At 39.5% G+C, this 22,143-nt stretch overlaps 1 protein-coding gene across 5 annotated transcripts in view; it reads right to left on the bottom strand.

Moving 5' to 3' along the window:
* Positions 1–21,186, bottom strand: part of wizb (WIZ zinc finger b) — a 170,719-nt gene extending 149,533 nt beyond the window's left edge. For 4 of the 5 annotated variants that reach the window (XM_061885421.1, XM_061885424.1, XM_061885420.1 and 1 more), the window contains exons 1-6: positions 20,916–21,186; positions 20,350–20,509; positions 6,778–6,970; positions 6,587–6,662; positions 2,686–2,816; positions 1,337–2,605 (exon numbers count right to left, since the gene is read on the bottom strand). In XM_061885421.1, the coding sequence (XP_061741405.1) occupies positions 1,337–2,605; positions 2,686–2,816; positions 6,587–6,662; positions 6,778–6,970; positions 20,350–20,439 (1,759 nt within the window). In that variant the 5' untranslated portion in view covers positions 20,440–20,509; positions 20,916–21,186. Of the gene's footprint in view, positions 1–1,336; positions 2,606–2,685; positions 2,817–6,586; positions 6,663–6,777; positions 6,971–20,349; positions 20,510–20,911 lie in introns of all 5 variants that reach the window. The other variant, XM_061885422.1, reaches the window with a different exon arrangement.
* Between the last annotated feature and the right edge of the window lie 957 nt (positions 21,187–22,143).

Below are 22,143 nucleotides of genomic sequence, written 5' to 3'. Positions count from 1 at the left end.
CGCCTACCGCCCGAATACAGCGGAGAAAGGCTCCAGCGACCCCCCGTGACCCCAAAAATGACAAGCGGTAGAAAATGGATGGATGAATAATTATTTTAATTGAATATTAAGAGTATAAGAAATTTGGTATCCTACCTTGTTTACTTCCATGACGACCTTCTTTAAGTTTTGTAATCAATCAGAAATATCAAGCAGCTAAAATGCGCCAAACACAGATAAGTGTGGAGTGGTTTGCATTTTTCCCATCATGCTTTGTAATGGATTTAAATGGGTGTACATTTTTTTTTCTTATGATGCACTGACTATTTTTGTAATATTCACAAAGTTCCGTGAGCAGGTATTATGTGTGACCATGTGTGTTGACATTTTGTGTTGGTTCGATTTTGTTTTATTTTGCACCATGACTGGGGAAGGTTGTTTGCATTGTCCACTGGATGACGATATAAAATCAACATCAAAATGATCAGACTATTCAAATTAATGCAATCTCAAATTGGCTCAGATTCCTTATTGAACTCGCGTTGTCTCGCGAGCCAAGTTGGAGATTGGACACCCCTGCGCTAGGCCACCACCTCAGACCCAGAGATCATACTTGCCAACCCTCCCGATTTTCCCAGGAGACTCCCGAATTTCTCACGATATCTACCCGGACAAAAATATTAGGGGCGTGCCTTAAAGGCACTGCCTTTAGCGTCCTCTACAACCTGTCGTCACGTCCACTTTTCCTCCATACAAACAGCGTGCCGGCCCAGTCACATTATTATATGCGGCTTTTACACACACACACACACACACACACACACACACACACACACAAGTGAATGCAAGGCATACTTGATCAACAGCCATACGGGTCACACTGAGGGTGGCCATATAAACAACTTTAACACTGTTACTAATATGCGCCACACTGTGAACCCACACCAAAAAAACACATTTCGGGAGAACATCCGCACCGTAACACAACATAAACACAACAGAACAAATACCCAGAAACCCTTGCAGCACTAACTCTTCCGGGACGCTACAATATACACCCCCCGCTACCACCAACGCCCCCATCGCCCGAATTCAGACGTCTCAAGGTTGGCAAGTATGCCAGAGGTGCCTCAAGGCCACATGATTGCAACCCAGCAATTCAGTGTCAATTCGAACTACTTGAACTACGAGAACTACTACTACTTTGAGTAGTAGTAGTGCTTTGAGTACCTTGAAGGTAGAAAAGCGCTATACAAGTACAACCCATTTATCATTTATTTATTTACTACTAGTGAATTGAATTTATTGTAAAAAAATTGGAAATTTAATTGGCCTAGGTACCACTTTATAACCTCACCTGTGTCATATCCAAGCGTGGCGTTTCCTCTCCCTACAACTCTCTCAGAGTCGAGTTCCGCGCTATGTTCATGCTCCGCGTCACTCCCTGGAAGGTCCTCTTCATTCAGCCGGACTCTTTTACCGAACCTCCTGTTTCGGTGAGTCCTGAGAAGCACCTGGTTAGTCTCGTCATCCTTACAGCTACGGTGGGCTTTGGTTTGAGGTGAGTCGGACCGGGTTGCAGAGTCCGACTCACAATTGGAATCCAGCACGGCGTTGAAAACGTAGGACGAACAGCCGGTGTCAGCATCGAGCTGCGTGGTCATGATGGGGTTATTTTCTGAGTGGAGCCGCTTCCCGGTTCCAACCTGACTTGAAGACGAAGCCAAGCATGATAAAGAGTCAGGAGATGAGTTTTTTTTCTTTGTGTGCGTTCTGGTGTGATTTGCGAGCGCCTGTGAGGTTCTGGCGCTGAAGTGACATTGGGCGCAGACATATCGCCGGCGGTACATCACCGCTCGGGGCCGGAATGTGACTCCGAAAGAACCGGGAGGATTTTGAGGTGGATTTGATTCACCAGCAGCTTGGTCTCCATCACACAGAGGCTGTTGTGAAGGCGGGAACACCTTGTCTGGACTGAAACGATGTGGCGTTTGCTGTGCCGCCACCTTGGCGTCCAGTCTCTCTTTTGTTTTCTCGTCTTCATTCAGCTTCTGGATTTCCGCCACGATTTTCTCACGAGACTCCTGGTGTTTTCTTTGGTGGTCCTCCAGCAAAACGCACGTGGGCAGGTCCCATCCGCACTCGTCGCACGGAAAACCGCCCTCTTCGCCCGTTCTGGAGTGCTCCACCATGTGCTCCTGGAGGTGGACCTGCTTTTTAAAGTAAATGCTACATTCCACGCAGGTGAAGATGTCACCGTCCGCAGCCTCTTCGTCTTGGACCAAAATCGGATCGTCCGACTCTCCAAAGCCGCCTTGACTTGGAGGTGACCCGTGAGGACTCCCACTTGCTTGCGTACCGGTTTCAGTCATAGTTTCAAGGCTGGAGAAGGGCATGAGGAGGACCTTCTTCTTTGTGGACATCTGAACAGGAGTGCACAGAGCCCACTGGGCCGGTGGAAGACTCCCAGGGTCGGAATCTCCGGTAAAGGTGTACGCATCCTTCCCACGCTCCTCAATGTCTTTACCCCCGGGGATTTTCTCGACCTCCCTTTTGTCTGCGTCCTCCTCCGTCTTTGGTTCTCCTTGGGCTCCCTGGGATACATCCCAGTCATGGCGGCCTCCCACTGCGATGCAAAACCAGAGGAGTTATGAATGAGAAGGTGTGCGAGAGAAAGCTGGGTAAAGCAGATTTTGCTCTACCTACAGTCTGTCGGGCCAAGCTGACACGCGTTTGGTTCTTCTTTTTTTGTGCTTTCTATACTTCTACGGCACACCTCCTCAGCGGCCGTCTTATCAGTCTTCGGCTCTGCTTCTTTGCTATCTTTGCCAACAGCTCTGGATCGCATCCAAACAGAGAGAAAAAATGTTTTTATGACACTTTCAGCCTGTGAGTATCTTCCAACCCTGACAAACAAGTCAAACCACATTTTGAGTCGACATAAGAAGGTTAGCGTAGCAAGAGACGTGGGACAGGTGGGTGACAAAAACAGTGGAACACGTCAGTTCTTAGGAGCTACAGTTTATGCGATATCAACTTGTGTTACTACGTTCCGTAATCACGTTGTTTTTTGGTTAAATTCCATGTCATAACATTTCGTACATATAGTGTTGTGGTTACATTACGACATTTAGTTTTGTGGTTAGCTAAAGTATACACGTAGTCTCAGAACGCTATACCTACAGGTGGTGCTTGCGTGGCAATGTTCCATTATTTACAACATTTTCTGGTTACGATGATTTATGATTACCCGACGTTGCCTCGTTACACAAAGTTCTGTGGTTTATGATAGTTTATGCAACGAGGGAACGTCGGGTAATCATAAATCATTGTAACCACGAAAAGTCGTAACCATGAAAAATCGTCACGCAAGGACCACCTTTAATGGTTGTGACTTTTTGTGGTTACAATGATTTATGGTTACCAGACATTCCCTCGTTACACAAGTTTTTTTGGTTCGTAGAAGAATATGTATATAGAACAATATGTGGTACTTAAATGCTATACATACAAGTGGTGTTTGCGTGGCGATGTTACATGGTTACGATGTTTCATGGTTACGATGTTTCATGGTTACGATGTTTCGTGGTTACAATGATTTATGGTTTCACAGAGTTCCCCCCGTTAAGTTTTGTGGCTGGTGGAAGAATATGTATGCGGAAGAAAATACGGTACCGTAATGCTATACATTAAGGTGGTCCTTGCGTGATGATGTTTCATGTTTACGACGTTTCCCTGTTACGGTGATTTATGGTTACACATTCTTCCCTCGTTACACAAAGTTTCGTGGTTTGTAGAAGAATATGTATGAAAAAGAAAATATGGTACCGTAATGTTAACATACAGGTGGTGCCTGCGTGACAATGTTTCATGGTTACAATGTTACGATGATTTATGGTTGCACGTTCTTCCCTCATTCCACAAAGTTTCGTGATTTGTGAAAGAATATTTATGAGGAAGAAAATGCGGTACCGTAATGCCATATACACAGGTAGTCTTTGCGTGACGATGTTTCATTGTTACGACGTTTTGTGGTTATAATGACTTATGGTTACACAAATTTCCTCTTTACACAAAGTTCTGTGGTTTGTAGAGGAATATGTATAAGGAAGAATACAATAATAGTTTATGTAACGAGGGAACGTCGGGTAACCATAAATCATTGTAACCTCGAAAAGTCGTCAGCATAAAATCACCTTTAATGGTTGTGACTTTTTGTGGTTACAATGATTTATGATTACCCGACGTTTCCTTGCTACATAAAGTTTTGTGGTTTGTCGAAGAATATGTGTACAGGTGTTTTTGTGTGGCGATGTTTCATGGTTACGATGTTTCGTGGTTTCAATGATTTATGGTTTCACAAAGTTCCCCCGTTACGCAAAGTTTTGTGGTTGGTGGAATAATATGTATGTGGAAGACTACGTAGGATCATAATACTATTTATACGGGCGGTTCTTGCGTGATGATGTTGGATGGTTACAATGATTTATGGTTACCCGATGTTCCCTTGTTACACAAAGTTCTGTGTTCGTAGAAGAATATGTATAAGGAAGAATACGTGGTACCGTAATGCTATACATAAAGGTGGTCCTTGCGTGACGATGTTTCATGGTTACGACATTTCGTGGTTCCATTGATAAAGGTCTATGCAAAGTTTTCTTGTTACACAAAGTTTTGTGGTTAATAGAAGAACATGTTTCCCGACATTTCCTCGTTATCTAAAGTTCTGTGGTTCGTAGAAGAATATGCGGTACCGTAATGCTATACACACGCAGGTGGTCCATTATGTGACAATGTTTCATTCTTGTGACGTTTTGCGGTTACAATGATTTATGGTTACACAAAGTTCTGTGGTTTGTAGAGGAATTTGTATAAGGAAGAAAACCACAATAGTTTATGTAACGAGGAAATGTCGGGTTACCATAAATCATAGTAATCACGAAAAGTCGTAACCATGAAACGCTGTCATGCAAGGACCACCTTTAATGGTTGTGACTTTTTCTTGTTACAATGATTTATGGTTACCTGATGTTCCCTTGTTACACATACTTTTGTGGTTAGGTTGAAGAACATGTATGAGGAGGAATACGCAGTTGGTTCTTGTGTGACGATGTTTAATGGTTACGACGTTTTGTGGTTACAATAATGTATGGTTACACAAAGTTCCCTCGTTACACAAAGTTCTGTGGTTTGTAGAGGAATATGTATGAGGAATAATACCACAATAGTTTATGTAACGAGAGAACGTCAAGTAACCATAAATCATAGTAACCACGAAAAGTCGTAACCATGAAATGCTGTCATGCAAAGACCACCTTTAATGGTTGTGACTTTTTCTGGTTACAACGATTTATGGTTACCTGATGTTCCCTTGTTACACAAAGTTTTGTGGTGGGTAGAAGAATATGTATACAGAACAGTGATACTCTAATGCTATACATACAGGTGGTGTTTGTGTGCCGATGTTTCAAGTTTACGATGTTCTGTGGTAACAATGATTTATGGTTACACAAAGTTCCCTCGTTACACAAAGTTCTGTGGTTTGTAGAAGGATATGTATATGGAAGAATACCACAAAAGTTTATGTAACGAGGGAACGTCGGGTAACCATAAATCATTGTAACCACGAAAAGTCGTAACCATGAAACGTTGTCATGCAAGGACCAGCTTTAATGGTTGGGACTTTTTCTGGTTACAATGATTTATGGTTACCCGATGTTCCCTCGTAACACAAAGTTTTGTGGTTCGTAGAAGAATATGTATACAGAACAGTACGTGATACTTTAAGGCTATATATACAGGTGGTGTTTGTGTGCCGATGTTTCAAGTTTACGATGTTTCGTGGTTACAATGATTTATGTTTTTTACTCAAAGTTTTGTGTTTGTTGGAAGAATATGTATGAGTAAGACTATGTAGCACCATACATTGTTTTATGCAGTATATTGTTGGTGTAAACATACTTAAGCAGAATAAAATAGAGTTTTATTGTCATTATTGCAGTGAACAGGTTCAAAGAACAACGAAATTGGAGCAGATCCCTAAGGTGCATAAGGTCACCCAGGGGGGAAGGGGTCCATACATCTGCGGTCCCTTTGAAGGTTTCTCGTTGATCCCTTTTGGTTGAGTTTTTTCCTACCCTGATTTGGGATCTGAGAGGAAGATGTCGTCTTGGCTTTCGCAGCCCTTTGAGACACTTGTGATTAAGGGCTATATAAATAAACTTTGATTGATTGATTGATACAGGTGGTCCTTTCATGACGATGTTTCATTGTTACGACGTTTCATGGTTACAGTGATTTATGTTAACCAAAAGTTCCCTCGTTAGACAAAGTTCCGTGTCCTCATTCGGTCAAAACTTGGTAACCGTTTTAACTAAGGTCCCGTCCGGGTTTATTTTGAAGTGAGTTTCCGTCTCCGGTTCAGGTAAATGAGCATGTTCGGTCAAAAGAAATTGCGTCTGTGTTTCTACATAATAACAGGACAAAGTTGCATGATTAATGGCATGAGTTAAAGCGTCCACTTCCACAACCCTATAATGCGTGTCCTGATCAGAGTACGGGAGGCGTTAGTTTATGCTTCAAAACACCACAGTACCGCCTTCCTCACCTGGGTCCGGAGGAAGGAGATCCTGGGCTGTGAGCAGCCAGACCGTGAGGGTTAGAAAAATGCTGCAGCTCCTCCTCTGACACATAACAACAGCACACACAAACCACAGAAATCACTTCACAGGCCAACAGTTAAAATCCAGGTGCTAACTAATCAACGACAGGTGGGAGATGTGCAGAGGCGTGTGTTACCATCTACGGCCTCTTTCTCAGAGTCAGAGTCCCAGCTGAGCGAGGAAGGAAAGGCTGAGGAGGGGAATCTTCTCTGTGCGCTGACCTCCGACTCTGCACTGCCCTCGGTCTGCTCTGGGTCCTGGTCTGCGTCCAGGCCCGGTGAGCCCTTGGCAGGCGTCAGGATGTCGCTCACATTGGAAGAACATGAGGACTAGCAGCAAGAATAAGAAAAAAACAATATATTTTTAGCGGTGACAGTGTATTATGGATCGATTATAGTTTATATTTAATGCAGAGCTGTAGCCACTTGAATTACTGTGTTTCAGGTGTTGCTAGCATTTTTTTTTAATTATTATTATTTATTTTATTACAAAACCAGTGAAGTTGGCACATTGTGTAAATGGTAAATAAAAACAGAATACAATAATTTGCAATACCTTTTCAACTTATATTCAATTGAATAGACTGCAAAGACAAGATATTAAATGTTCCAACTGAGAAACTTCATTTTTTTTTGGGCAAATAATAATTAACTTACAACTTAATGGTAGCAACACATTGTCAGAGGGGCATTTTTACCACGGTAATACATGGCCTTTCCTTTTAACAACACTCAGTAAACATTTGGGAACTGAGGAGACCAATTTCTGAAGTGGAATTCTTTCCCATTCTTGCTTGATGTACTGCTTAAGTTGTTCAAAAGTCCGGGGTCTCTCTTGTGGTATTTTACGCTTCATAATGCGCCACACATTTTCAATGGGCTGCGATGAGGTGGCGACTTGTCCAGGGTGTACCCTGCCTTCCGCCCGATTGTAGCTGAGATAGGCGCCGGCGCCCCCCGCGACCCCGAAAGGGAATAAGCGGTAGAAAATGGATGGATGGATGGATTTTCAATGGGAGACAGGTTTGGACTACAGGCAGGCCAGTCTAGTACCTGCACTCTTTTACTATGAAGCCACGCTGTTCTAACACATGGTTTGACATTGTCTTGTTGAAATAAGCAGGGGCGTCCATGATAACGTTGCTTGGATGGCGACATATGTTGTTCCAAAAGCTGTATGTACCTTTCAGAATTAATGGTGCCTTCACAGATGTGTAAGTTACCCATGCCTTGGGCACAAATACACCCCCATATCATCACAGATGCTGGTTTTTCAACTTTGCGCCGAGAACAGTCCGAATGGTTCTTTTTCTCTTTGTTCCGGAAGACACAACGTCAATTTGAAATGTGGACTCGTCAGACCACACAACACTTTTCCACTTTGCATCAGTCAATCTTAGATGACCTCGGGCCAAGCGAAGCCAACAGCGTTTCCGGGTGTTGTTGATAAATGGCTTTGGCTTTGCATAGTAGAGTTTTAACTTGCATGTACAGATGTAGCGACCAACTGTAGTTACTGATAGTGGTTTTCTGAAGTGTTCCTGAGCCCATATGGTGATATCCTTTACACACTGATGCCGATTTTTGATACAGTACCGCCTGAGGGATCCAAGGTCTGTAAAATAGTCGCTTACGTGCAGTGCTTTCGCAAGATTCTCTGAACTGTTTGATGATATTACGGGGCGTAGATGGTGAAATCCCTAAATTCCTTGCAATAGCTGGTAAAGAAACGTTGTTCTTAAACTATTAGTCGATATGCTCAGGCATTTGTTGACTAAGTGGTGACCCTCACCCCATCCTTGTTTGTGAATGACTGAGCATTTCATGGAAGCTGTTTTTATACCCAATCATGGCACCCACCTGTTCCCAATTAGCCTGTTCACCTGTGGGTTGTTCCTAATAAGTGTTTGATGAGCATTCCTCAAGTTTCTCTGTCTTTTTTGCCACTTGTGCCAGCTTTTTTGAAACAAGTTGCAGGCATCAAATCCCAAATGAGCTAATATTTGCAAAAAATAGAGTTTAACAGTTCTAACTTTAAAAATATTGTCTTTGCCGTCTATCCAATATAGGTTGAAAAGGATTTGCAAATCATTATATTCTGTTTTTATTTACCATTTACACAACCTGCCAACTTCATTGGTTTTGGGGTTTGAACATATGGTAGTACTAGGATTCATAATAACGTGGTAAAAGCGTGATCGCTCTCGATACTACGAGGAATATGAGACTGAGGTGTTTTTACGGCGCATTCAAGGGCCACTGAAAAGAGTAGAACGCCACAATGCCTGGCAGAAAAAGAAAAAAAATATATATGATATATTTATATACACATATGTATAATTCCATATGTATATATATATATATATATATATATATATATATATATATATATATATATTAGGGGTGTGGGGGAAAATCGATTAAAATATGAATCGCGATTCTCAAGTTGTGCGATTCAGAATCGATTCTCTTTTTTTTTTTTTAAATCGATTTTTTGGGAGTGATTTTTTTTTTTATCAATCCAACAAAACAATACACAGCAATACCATAACAATGCAATCCAATTCCAAAACCAAACCTGACCCAGCAACACTCAGAACTGCAATAAACAGAGCAATTGAGAGGAGACACAAACACGACACAGAACAAACCAAAAGTAGTGAAACAAAAATGAATATTATCAACAACAGTATCAATATTAATTATAATTTCAGCATAGCAGTGATTAAAAATCCCTCATTGAAATTATCATTAGGCATTTATAAAAATTAAAAAAAAGAACTATAGTGTCACAGTGGCTTACACTTGCATCGCATCTCATAAGCTTGACAACACACTGTGTCCAATGTTTTCACAAAGATAAAATAAGTCATATTTTTGGTTCGTTTAATAGTTAAAACAAATTTACATTATTGCAATCAGTTGATAAAACATTGTCCTTTTTAATTATAAAAGCTTTTTTTTTTTTTTTAAATCTACTACTCTGCTTGCATGTCAGCAGACTGGGGTAGATCCTGCTGAAATCCTATGTATTGAATGAATACAGAATCTTTTTAAATCGGGAAAAAAATCCTTTTTGAATCGAGAATCGTGTTGAATTAAAAAAAAAGAATCGATTTTGAATGGAATCGTGGGACACCCAAAGATTCGCAGCCCTTATATATATATATATATATATATATATATATATATATATATATATATATATATATATATATAAGGGCTGCGAATCTTTATATATATATATATATATATATATATATATATATATATATATATATATATATGTCTTGATTGGATTATCCAGAGAATAGTGCTCGATACCGTGGTAGAGCGCAATATGTAGGTGTGGGGAAAAAAATCACAAGACTACTTCATCTCTACAGATCTGTTTCATGAGGGGTTCCCTCAATCATCAGGAGATTTTAATGGAAGCAATCACATACAATGGTTTATATAGAGCACAGAGTGGGTGGGTACAGGCAGGCGTAGGGTGTGGTGATTGGCTCATGTGTTACCTAGGAGGTGTTTCCGTCTGTGGCGGCATGTTGAAATGATTTCACTGCGCTTGTTGAGGGATGATAGATCTGGATGATGTATAATAAACAGTTTCTCTTTTAAGCATAGGTTGCATCTTTTATTACCACTGTTGTAAGGTGTGCTGGATGCAAGGATTTGCCATGTTATTGAATATTCAACATTATTGTCTTTGAGGTTCCAAATGTGTTTGCTGAGTTCTGTAGAATTCTGCAAAGTCTGGTTTCTAAAGGAGGCGTTGTGATTATTCCATCTTGTTTTGAACGCTCCTTCGGTTAATCCTACGTACGTGTCGGATGTGTTAATGTCCTTGCGTATTACCTTTGCTTGGTAAACGACTGATGTCTGTAAGCACCTTCCGTTGAGAGGGCAATCAGGTTTCTTGCGACAGTTACATTCATTATTGGTTTCAGAGTCGTTTAGTCTGGGGGTAGGCAGTCCTTTTGCAATTGCTTTGTTGTGGTTTGAAATGATTTGTTGCATGTTATTCATACAGCTGTAGCTCAATTTAATGTTGTTCTTGTTGAATATTTTTCTTAGGGTGTTGCCTTTGGGGAAGTGTTTGTCGATCAGAGTGAGGAACTTGCGGCCGATGTTGGTTGAGACGTCTTTGCTGGATGGCGGATTGTACCAGATGATGTTGTTTCGTTTTCTGCTCTTTTTTGGTTGGTTTCCTGGAGTGGGTTCATAGGTGAGGGTGAAGTTGTATCCGCTTTCATCAAGTGCTTTCTGGTACGGGGGGGTTGCTTGGTCGAATTCAGCTTTGCTGGATGACAGCATCGATAGCCTTTTCTTAATTCCGGTAGGTATTCTTTTCGTGGTGGTGGGTGGGTGGTTGCTGTCATGGTGCACGTATTGGAGTGTTGTGTTGGGTTTGTGTTGCGAACTCGTTGGGAGTTTCCTCCTCTCCCAGCTTGCTAGCCTCAACCTGAACCTTGGTATTTACCGTGATGACGGACTGGCAGTGTGCCACGCCTCGCCAAGGAGCAGCGAGAACACCAAGAAGTGCATATGCCAAATCTTCAAAGAAAACGGCCTACGGATCACGATTTAAGCCAACAAGCAAACCGTCAACTTCCTCGACGTCACTTTCAACCTGAGAAATAACAGCTACCAACCATTCACGAAACCCTACACAACACTCCAATACGTGCACCATGACAGCAACCACCCACCCACCACCACGAAAAGAATACCTACCGGAATTAATAAAAGGCTATCGATGCTGTCATCCAGCAAAGCTGAATTCGACCAAGCAACCCCCCTGTACCAGAAAGCACTTGATGAAAGCGGATACAACTTCTCCCTCACCTATGAACCCACTACAGGAAACCAACCAAAAAAGAGCAGAAAACGAAACAACATCATCTGGTACAATCCGCCATTCAGCAAAGACGTCTCAACCAACATCGGCCGCAAGTTCTTCACTCTGATCGACAAACACTTCCCCAAAGGCAACACCCTAAGAAAAATATTCAACAAGAACAACATTAAATTGAGCTACAGCTGTATGAACAACATGCAACAAATCATTTCAAACCACAACAAAGCAATTGCAAAAGGACTGCCTACCCCCAGACTAAACGACTCTGAAACCAATAATGAATGTAACTGTCGCAAGAAACCTGATTGCCCTCTCAACGGAAGGTGCTTACAGACATCAGTCGTTTACCAAGCAAAGGTAATACGCAAGGACATTAACACATCCGACACGTACGTAGGATTAACCGAAGGAGCGTTCAAAACAAGATGGAATAATCACAACGCCTCCTTTAGAAACCAGACTATGCAGAATTCTACAGAACTCAGCAAACACATTTGGAACCTCAAAGACAATAATGTTGAATATTCAAAAACATGGCAAATCCTTGCATCCAGCACACCTTACAACAGTGGTAATAAAAGATGCAACCTATGCTTAAAAGAGAAACTGTTTATTATATATCATCCAGATCTATCATCCCTCAACAAGCGCAGTGAAATCATTTCAACATGCCGCCACAGACGGAAACACCTCCTAGGTAACACATGAGCCAATCACCACACCCTACGCCTGCCTGTACCCACCCACTCTGTGCTCTATATAAACCATTGTATGTGAATGCTTCCATTAAAATCTCCTGATGATTGAGGGAACCCCTCATGAAACAGATCTGTAGAGATGAAGTAGTCTTGTGATTTTTTTCCCCACACCTACATATATATATATATGAAGAGTTCATATGCAAAAGCAGATAAATCCATTTTGACCGATTCTGTATATTAACGATTTTCTGCCTGCTGGTGTTGCCGGTACATATACAAGCATACAATGGTTTATTTAATATCAACATAAGCAAGTCATGAAAGCCTAAACTTTTAAGAAATGCTGATGTAATGAATGGCTTTCAAATAAGAGTGTTTGATGTGGTTTTACGTCAAAAGCAGATATATCCAAATTATGATATGTTGCAAAAACAGATATCTCCAAAATCGTTTTCTTTGCGGTCGTTATTTCGCATAATATTCAAGATAAAGATAGAGAGAAAAACAGAACGTGAAATTTATCGAAAGCCACATTTCAAGGTAACAACTGTTCACATTTCTTTACTTCATTATTTAACAGTTTCGATCCCTTGGTACGTAGAAATCTAGCTGTCCCTGCGAACATTGTTTTTTCGTACTTGCTAACCGGACATGCTTTTTTGGAACTGTGACCTCACATATTTACCTCGTGCTTTTCAGCACCAAATGAAAAAAACAAAAAAACATTGTTGCAATGAAGACAATGTTTTATTAATAAAAACAAGCACAAATGCTCAACCTGGTTTGCCTCTCAAAAACACTCCTGTGCAGATAACAGCTCACTCATCATCGCTATCGGCATTAGCTCCATGCTCGACAACATCGTTTAACGCAGCGGTGTAAAACTTACGGACACGCGTGCTAGCGCCAACATCAAATAACTTCAACAGGTCAGTTTTTTTCGCTGGCTTAACATTGTTCACAGGAGAAGCTTCCAAATTATTCATGCGCGGATAACAACACTGAGTGAGTCCGAGCGCGCTGCCATTTTGTTTGTCACGTGATCCCGTACTGCAGCGCTGGTTGGGCAAACGGATATATCGGCTTTTGTGATAAATGATCCATGGCGCTTATCGGCCTTTGCAATAAATCGCTGAACTAAATGACGTTAAAAGCGGCATTTGTCCGCATTTGCAAACAAATTGATTTTGGTATACCACAATAGAAGTGGTGGACTATATATTACCGAGGCTGGGCTAAACTTTATCAAAATGGCGTTTATCGGTTTTTGCGTATGAACTCTTCATATATATATATATATATATATATATATATATATATATATATATATATATATATATATATATATATATATATATATATATATATATATATATATATATATATATATATATGTAAATATACATATACATATATATACATACATACATACGTATATATACACATACATATATATACATACATGCATTTCATGGAAGCTGTTTTTATACCCAATCATGGCACCCACCTGTTCCCAATTAGCCTGTTCACCTGTGGGTTGTTCCTAATAAGTGTTTGATGAGCCTTCCTCAAGTTTCTCTGTCTTTTTTGCCACTTGTGCCAGCTTTTTTTAAACAAGTTGCAGGCATCAAATCCCAAATGAGCTAATATTTGCAAAAAATAGAGTTTAACAGTTCTAACTTTAAATATATTGTCTTTGCCGTCTATCCAATATAGGTTGAAAAGGATTTGCAAATCATTATATTCTGTTTTTATTTACCATTTACACAACCTGCCAACTTCATTGGTTTTGGGGTTTGAACATATGGTAGTACTAGGATTCATAATAACGTGGTAAAAGCGTGATCGCTCTCGATACTACGAGGAATATGAGACTGAGGTGTTTTTACGGCGCATTCAAGGGCCGCTGAAAAGAGTAGAACGCCACAATGCCTGGCAGAAAAAGAAAAAAAAAATATATGATATATTTATATACACATATGTATAATTCCATATATATATATATATATATATATATATATATATATATATATATATATATATTAGGGGTGTGGGGGAAAATCGATTAGAATATGAATCGCGATTCTCAAGTTGTGCGATTCAGAATCGATTCTCTTTTTTTTTTTTTTAAATCGATTTTTTGGGGGTGATTTTTTTTTTTATCAATCCAACAAAACAATACACAGCAATACCATAACAATGTAATCCAATTCCAAAACCAAACCTGACCCAGCAACACTCAGAACTGCAATAAACAGAGCAATTGAGAGGAGACACAAACACGACACAGAACAAACCAAAAGTAGTGAAACAAAAATGAATATTATCAACAACAGTATCAATATTAATTATAATTTCAGCATAGCAGTGATTAAAAATCCCTCATTGAAATTATCATTAGGCATTTATAAAAATTAAAAAAAAGAACAATAGTGTCACAGTGGCTTACACTTGCATCGCATCTCATAAGCTTGACAACACACTGTGTCCATTGTTTTCACAAAGATAAAATAAGTCATATTTTTGGTTCGTTTAATAGTTAAAACAAATTTACATTATTGCAATCAGTTGATAAAACATTGTCCTTTTTAATTATAAAAGCTTTTTTTTTTTTTTTAAATCTACTACTCTGCTTGCATGTCAGCAGACTGGGGTAGATCCTGCTGAAATCCTATGTATTGAATGAATACAGAATCTTTTTAAATTGGGAAAAAAATCGTTTTTGAATCAAGAATCGTGTTGAATTTAAAAAAAAATCGATTTTGAATGGAATCGTGGGACACCCAAAGATTCGCAGCCCTTATATATATATATATATATATATATATATGTAAATATACACATACATATATATACATACATACATACATACATATATAGATATATATATACACATACATATATATACACATGCATACATACATACATATATAGATATGTATATATACACATACATATATATACATACATACATACATATATATATATATATACATACATATATATACATCAATACATACATATACATACACACATATATATATGTAAATATACACATACATATATATACACACATACACATATATATATATATATATATATATATATACATACATATATATACATAAATACATACATACATATATATATATGTAAATATACACATACATATATATACATACATACATACATATATAGATATGTATATATACACATACATATATATACATACATACATACATACATATACATACATATACATACATATACATACATACATATACATAAATATATATACATACATATACATACATATATATACATACATACACACATATATATACATACATACATATACATAAATATATATACATACACACATACATGCATACATACATACATATACATATATATACATACATACACACATACATACATATACATACAAACATACATACACACATACATATATATATATATAGATATATATATACATATATATATATAGATATATATACAGTATATACAGTACATACATACATATATACAAATTTTTGACCTCTGGGCCCAACTTTTCCACTACAAAGGGGCCCGGGTCCCACTCAAATATTAACACTGAATAAATACATCTAACCTACTCATAGTTTAACAGGATAACAAACTTTTCAAATGATTTGAAACCATGTTTTAATCACAAATTATTCTTCATTTAACGCATAAGCATTAGGCTTAGGTCAGGCTGATTACAAAATAAGTACTAATCAAAGAGACTGGATAAGAAGGGACTAATAGTTAATGAAAAATTAATGTACATACTTTTGATTGATTGATTGATTGATAGATACTTTTATTAGTAGATTGCACAGTACAGTACATATTCCGTACAATTGACCACTAAATGGTAACACCCGAAAAGGTTTTTCAACTTGTTTAAGTCGGGGTCCACGTTAATCAATTCATGGTAGTTAATCAATTCATACAACTATGTAGTGCTAAAATCAACAAAATTAACATCCATCCATCCATGCATTTTCTACCGCTTGTCCCATTTGGGGTTGCCGGGGGTCGCTAGAGCCTAGTTCAGCTGCATTCGGGCAGAAGGCATCGTACACCCTGGACAAGTCGCCACCTCATCGCAGACAAAATTAACAATAAATTAGTTTCTAAACTAAACTGTCAATAAAATTAAAGTCCAAATGAAAATACAGCTTCACCACTTTAGTCATAATTCTTGCACTTAAGAAACTTCTCAATGACTCTAGCTCCAGACTTCTTCTGTTTGTTTGATATTTTCATTACTGCCACAAGTGGTGGAAAAATGTATTACATCTGAGTACCATACGGACCACAGCTGAGAAATGTTATTTTTTGGTGGCCCTCCGGAGCGTGCTCAACAATGGGCCCTATGGTTAAGATAGATTGGCCTATACAATACTGCCATCTGATGTCTTGGAAGTACAACTGCATAGCAAATGAGACTCAAATTAATAAGAAAACAAGATATAGCAACTGCACTGCACAGCACAGTTATCATAATCAGCTCATTTTTAAAATTTTACATAGAAAAAATACTTTTATTAACAACAATTAAAATGTATTAACACACACAAAAGTACAAAAAACTGGTACCGGTATCAATTCCCAGGCACCGGGAATTGATACCATATTGGTTTGAATGTGAAGAGTACCCATACGTAGTTGTCTTTGTGGTTTATAACAGGGGGTCCAATATTTCCACTACAGAGAGGCCCGGAGCTCAATTCACTGTTAACACTGAATTAGTAATCTTAGTCTTGACTCTATTCCTAATCACTAATTGTATCTACAGCGGGGCAAAAAAGTATTTAGTCAGCCACCGATTGTGCAAGTTCTCCCACTTAAAATGATGACAGAGGTCTGTAGTTTTCATCATAGGTACATTTCAACTGTGAGAGACAGAATGTGAAAAAAAATCCAGGAATTCACATTGTAGGAATTTATTTCCAAAATATGGTGGAAAATAAGTATTTGGTCAACCATTCAAAGCGTTCACTGATGGAAGGAGGTTTTGGCTCAAAATCTCACAATACATGACCCCATTCATTCTTTCCTTAACACGGATCAATCGTCCTGTCCCCTTAGCAGAAAAACAGCCCCAAAGCATGATGTTTCCACCCCCATGCTTCACAGTAGGTATGGTGTTCTTGGGATGCAACTCAGTATTCTTCTTCCTCCAAACACGACGAGTTGAGTTTATACCAAAATGGATACATGGATGATACAGCAGAGGATTGGGAGAATGGCATGTGGTTAGATGAAACCAAAATAGAACTTTTTGTATAAACTCAACACGTCGTGTTTGGAGGAAGAAGAATACTGTGAATACGCACTATTGATTGGCTGTTACCGCTCTGCGTGTAACCAATCAGATGGTTGTGTGGGTGGGACAATGCTGGGTGCTGCAGTGACGTACTGACAGAGGCAAAGGCATAACTAAGCGGAACAGCTTGTTAACAATTTAGTTTAGACGCTGCGGGAAACCCTGCATTTTAATGCAATTAACCAAAACCACAAAATGTAACTTGTTTGCTTTAACTGAGGTAGTCAGTAAGTAGACAATGAATATAATGGAGCAAGAAATGCATAAAACCATGTTATGTAAAAACTACTAAATCATTCATACTAACTGAGCTCTAAGTTGTGAAAAAGGTTACAAATGATGCATTACATATAGCTCAGTTGGTAGAGTGGCCACGCCGGCAACTTGAGGGTTCCCGGGTTGGATCCCCGCTTCCGCCATCTTAGTCACTGCCGTTGTGTCCTTGGGCAAGACACTTTACCCACCTGCTCCCAGTGCCACCCACACTGGTTTAAATGGAACTTAGATATTGGGTTTCACAATGTAAAGCGCTTTGAGTCACAAGAGAAAAGCGCTATATAAATATAATTCACTTCACAGAACAAACAAGTCCAATAATGTAACCATTTTAATGCAATTAACCAAAACGACATAATGTAACTTTTTTGCATCGTACACCAGGATTTGGTCCACGTTTTATCCAAAGTTTGTATTTGTCATTTTCCATCCAATGTTCATGTTACCATGAATTGATTAACGTGGACCCCGACTTAAAAAACTTGAAAAAAATTTTCGGGTGCTACCATTTAGTGGTCAATTGTACCTTCCGCCTGAATGCAGCTGAGATAGGCTCCAGCACACCTCAACAACCCCAAAATGGGACAAGCGGTAGAAAATGGATGGATGGATGGATGTACGGAATATGTACTGAACTGTGCAATCTACTAATAAAAGTTTCAATCAATTCATTAAAACGACAACATCCTGGCATGATGAGCGATGCACCGTTGTCCTCTAGGGGGCGACACAGAGCCACGTACACATGACAGCAACCTAACGTAAGGGCTCGTGCAAAGCCAACCGATCAAGCGTGTAGCTGTGAGTTTTCCATGCCCTTATGTGGGCCTACCGAGGATGTCGTAGTGGTTTGTGATGGGGTTTGTGCAGCCCTTTGAGACACTAGTAATTTAGGGCTATATAAGTAAACATTGATTGATTGATTGATTAATAAGGAAACTTATTAGGGTCCGCCAGGCCCATTGCAAAATGACTCCTTTGGGAGTCCTTTTGGGCCAAAAGACCCTATTGAAACTGTAAGGTTTTATTATTATTAGGGCCCGCAAGGCCAAAGGACCTATTGAATTTGTAAGGTTTTATTCTTTCTTTATTATTATTAGGGTCCGCCAGGCCCATTGCAAAAGGACCCCAAAATGGGCCAAAGGACCCTATTGTTCTTGGTGTGTTTTATTCTTTCTTTATTATTAATTGGGTCCGCCAGGCCCATTGCAAAAGGACTCCTTTGGGAGTCCTTTTGCAATGGGCCTGGCGGACCCAAAGGACCCTATTGAAACTGCAAGGTTGTATTATTATTTGCATGGCCCATTGCAAAAGGACTCCAAAGGAGTCCTTTGGCAATGGCCAAAGGACCTATTGAATTTGTAAGGTTTTATTCTTTATTTATTATTATCAGGGTCCGCCAGGCCCTATTGTTCTTTGTGCATTTTATTCTTTCTTTATTATTAATTGGGTCTGCCAGGCCCATTGCCAAATGAGTCCTTTGGCAATGGGCCAAAGGACCCTATTGAAACTGCAAGGTTTTATTATTGTTAGGGCCCGCATGGCCCATTGCCAAAGGACTCCTTTGGAGTCCTTTGAAGCATGTTAAGGGGGTCAAATTAGGGTGCGAAGGTGCGGAATAATAAAGGATAATAATAAAAATCAACAGGAAGTTGGCAATTACTCCTTCAAAATAAAAGTTTTGTAAAAACCCGTCACCTTTTTTCAAACGTTATCTCCTCTGAGCGCGTTTGTCATTTCGGCTTTAAACTCGCACAAGAAAGAGTTTGAACCCTTCTGATTAAAAGTTTTTGAAAGAGTTTTGATTACTGCTCCGGTTTTGATTTTACGCGCCTTCAAAGAACCCCTGAGCAAACTTTCCTAAAAAATGTAATTTTTGCCTCTTTGAGCTGTAATTTGACTCCCTTAAAATGTTTCAAAGTGCAAGTTAAAGCTCTACTATGCAAAGCGAAAGCCATTTATCAACAACATCCAGAAACGGCGATCTGTAATTTGACCCCCTTAACATGCTTCAAAACTCACCAAATTGTACACACACACATCAGGACTGGCAAAAATTGCAATATAATGAAAAACCAAACCCTAAAAATCAAAATTGCGCTCTAGCACCTCCTAGGAAAAAACACAGACAAAACTGCTTCTAACTTCTGTTAGGAATGTCGTAGAGACATGAAACAAAAACTTCTATGTAGGTCTGACTAGGACCAGGGCTTGAGTCGCGGGGGCAGCAGCCAAAGCGGACCCGACCAACGCTGCTTGCAGCTTTAATTTTACTTGTTTCCATTTTATAATTAGCCTATGGAGTCAGTCTGCCGGGAAATATGACAAATATTTCCAAGCGCTTCACCCAAAATGAAAACACAATATTAAAATCCAAGCGTTTTCAAGGTTTTTAAGCACCCGTACAAAACCTGAGTGTATCACCACCGAGATAAGAAAAAGATAAGCAATGCGGGTCTCTCACATTTTCTTTGGGCCCTCTCTCTTTTTAGTTGGTGACATGAGGCTTTACCTGTGTCGGGGCGGAGGGATTTTGTGCGGAGTTCAACGGTGGCGCCACATAGCTGGTCCCTGGGGTCAGGGGTGGCCCTCCCTGCTCCATTGCCCCCCCAGAGAGCAGTATGGAGTCCCGCTTGGCGACCAGCCCGCCTACATGGTGCGCTCCTCCACTTCTGCAGACATGAATCGCACATTGTTATTGTTTTTTTTCACTCCTTTCAAACCCATTCCCAAGTTGAACCGTGGGCTCAAATCGGAGACGAGGCACAGGTTTTGCATGGTTTAGCTCAGTCGGGCACGGTCTTGTCTGACCCATTTTTTTTTCACCAGACTGCTCTCCAGTGTCACTGGACTGGTTACATAAAGATGTGCTTTTATTTCCAGGCCCATGTCCTGCCTGTGTGTGTATGTGTCCCCTCTTAAAGGCTGCAAGAAAACACCCACCACGTCAGAAAAAAAGGTGCTGCAGCTTGTTAGCCTGTGTGTATGTACGCCTTGTTGCCAGGTGGACACAAGAAGCATGCATTTACTGTACACGGTAGCGTTTTTGTGCAAAATCTGCAGTTTCCACATACTCACTGATATCGGCCTGGTTTGGTGGATGGAGGGGAAGGAGCCGCAGCCTAAGCGGCGCTCGTCATAGCAGGACACCGAGGAAGAAGCCCGATGCTCGGTTTGCTCACACGCGACAGTCCGCTCTTTTGGCGTCGCTCCCTGGGCTTTTTGCGGGTGTTTTGCATGGCTTCCTTGCAAGGGGAAAGGCACAGGACTCCATGTTGTCGCGTCTCTGCAGGCACGCCACGGCGGCGGCAGCAGCAGCAGCAGCGGCGGCGTACGTAACGTCACCGGGGAGGTGACGAGAAGTCGGAGTCACCTCCACCTCAACTTTGTGGAGTTTCATTTTTTATTTTTACTCTTTGGCTTTTTTTTCTATATGCACAAAATGCATATCGGTTGTTTGTAGGGATGTAATTATATGGACATTGCACATCGCGATTATTGTGACCAACAATATCACGGTTATTATCATCGCGTTTTAATTACATGTGCTCAATAAGTTCTTATAAAAAAGTGGCATATTTTAAGCAAGTTTTATTTTAGGAATACGAAATAAAATACGAATAAATAAACACGCAATGTACTTTTCTTGACTGAAAAACATTGTTCTGGATTCTCAATAACCAAAAATATTTATTTTTCTTTTAATTTTTCGTGTGTGTGTTTAAATATGTTTCTTTTCCGTTTTTCTTTGTAATGGTTTGAGACTGTTTTTGTTCACTTCCGGATTGAATGACGTCACGCGCGTTCACTTCCTGTCAAGGACAAAAGATGGACTTTTTTTTTTTTGTAAATTTCAACAATTACAAACAGTAAGTCAAACAACAATATAAAACATTATAAATGAAAACAGTGCCAGGGGGTTGTAAATTCAAAATAACAAAAATAGAATACAAAAATGTACATATAATAAACAAAGTGCAAAGCCATAGGCTCATTCGGATTCATTAAACAACTTAAATTTGGAACACGGCATCATCGTTTTCACAGCTTTTTTGTTGTTATAGGTTGAGAGTGTTTTAATGTAAAGTTATTTTCCGTTTTTCTTTGTAATGGTTTGAGACTGTTTTTATTCACTTCCGGTTTGAATGACGTCACGCATGTTCACTTCCTGTTATGGATAAAAGACTGACTTTTAAATGTTGCATATTATATTATAAACAAAAGTTAAAATTAAAAAATTAAAATAAAAATACTACAAAATTCAATGACTGGTTTAGGTCCGTGTGCCTGCCGGTCATTCTGTTTC

This window comes from Nerophis ophidion, linkage group LG23, assembly GCF_033978795.1.
Source record: "Nerophis ophidion isolate RoL-2023_Sa linkage group LG23, RoL_Noph_v1.0, whole genome shotgun sequence".
NCBI lineage: Eukaryota > Metazoa > Chordata > Actinopteri > Syngnathiformes > Syngnathidae > Nerophis > Nerophis ophidion.
The sequence above is the reverse complement of the archived record's forward strand: the minus strand, read 5'-3'. Positions and strand labels throughout refer to the sequence as shown.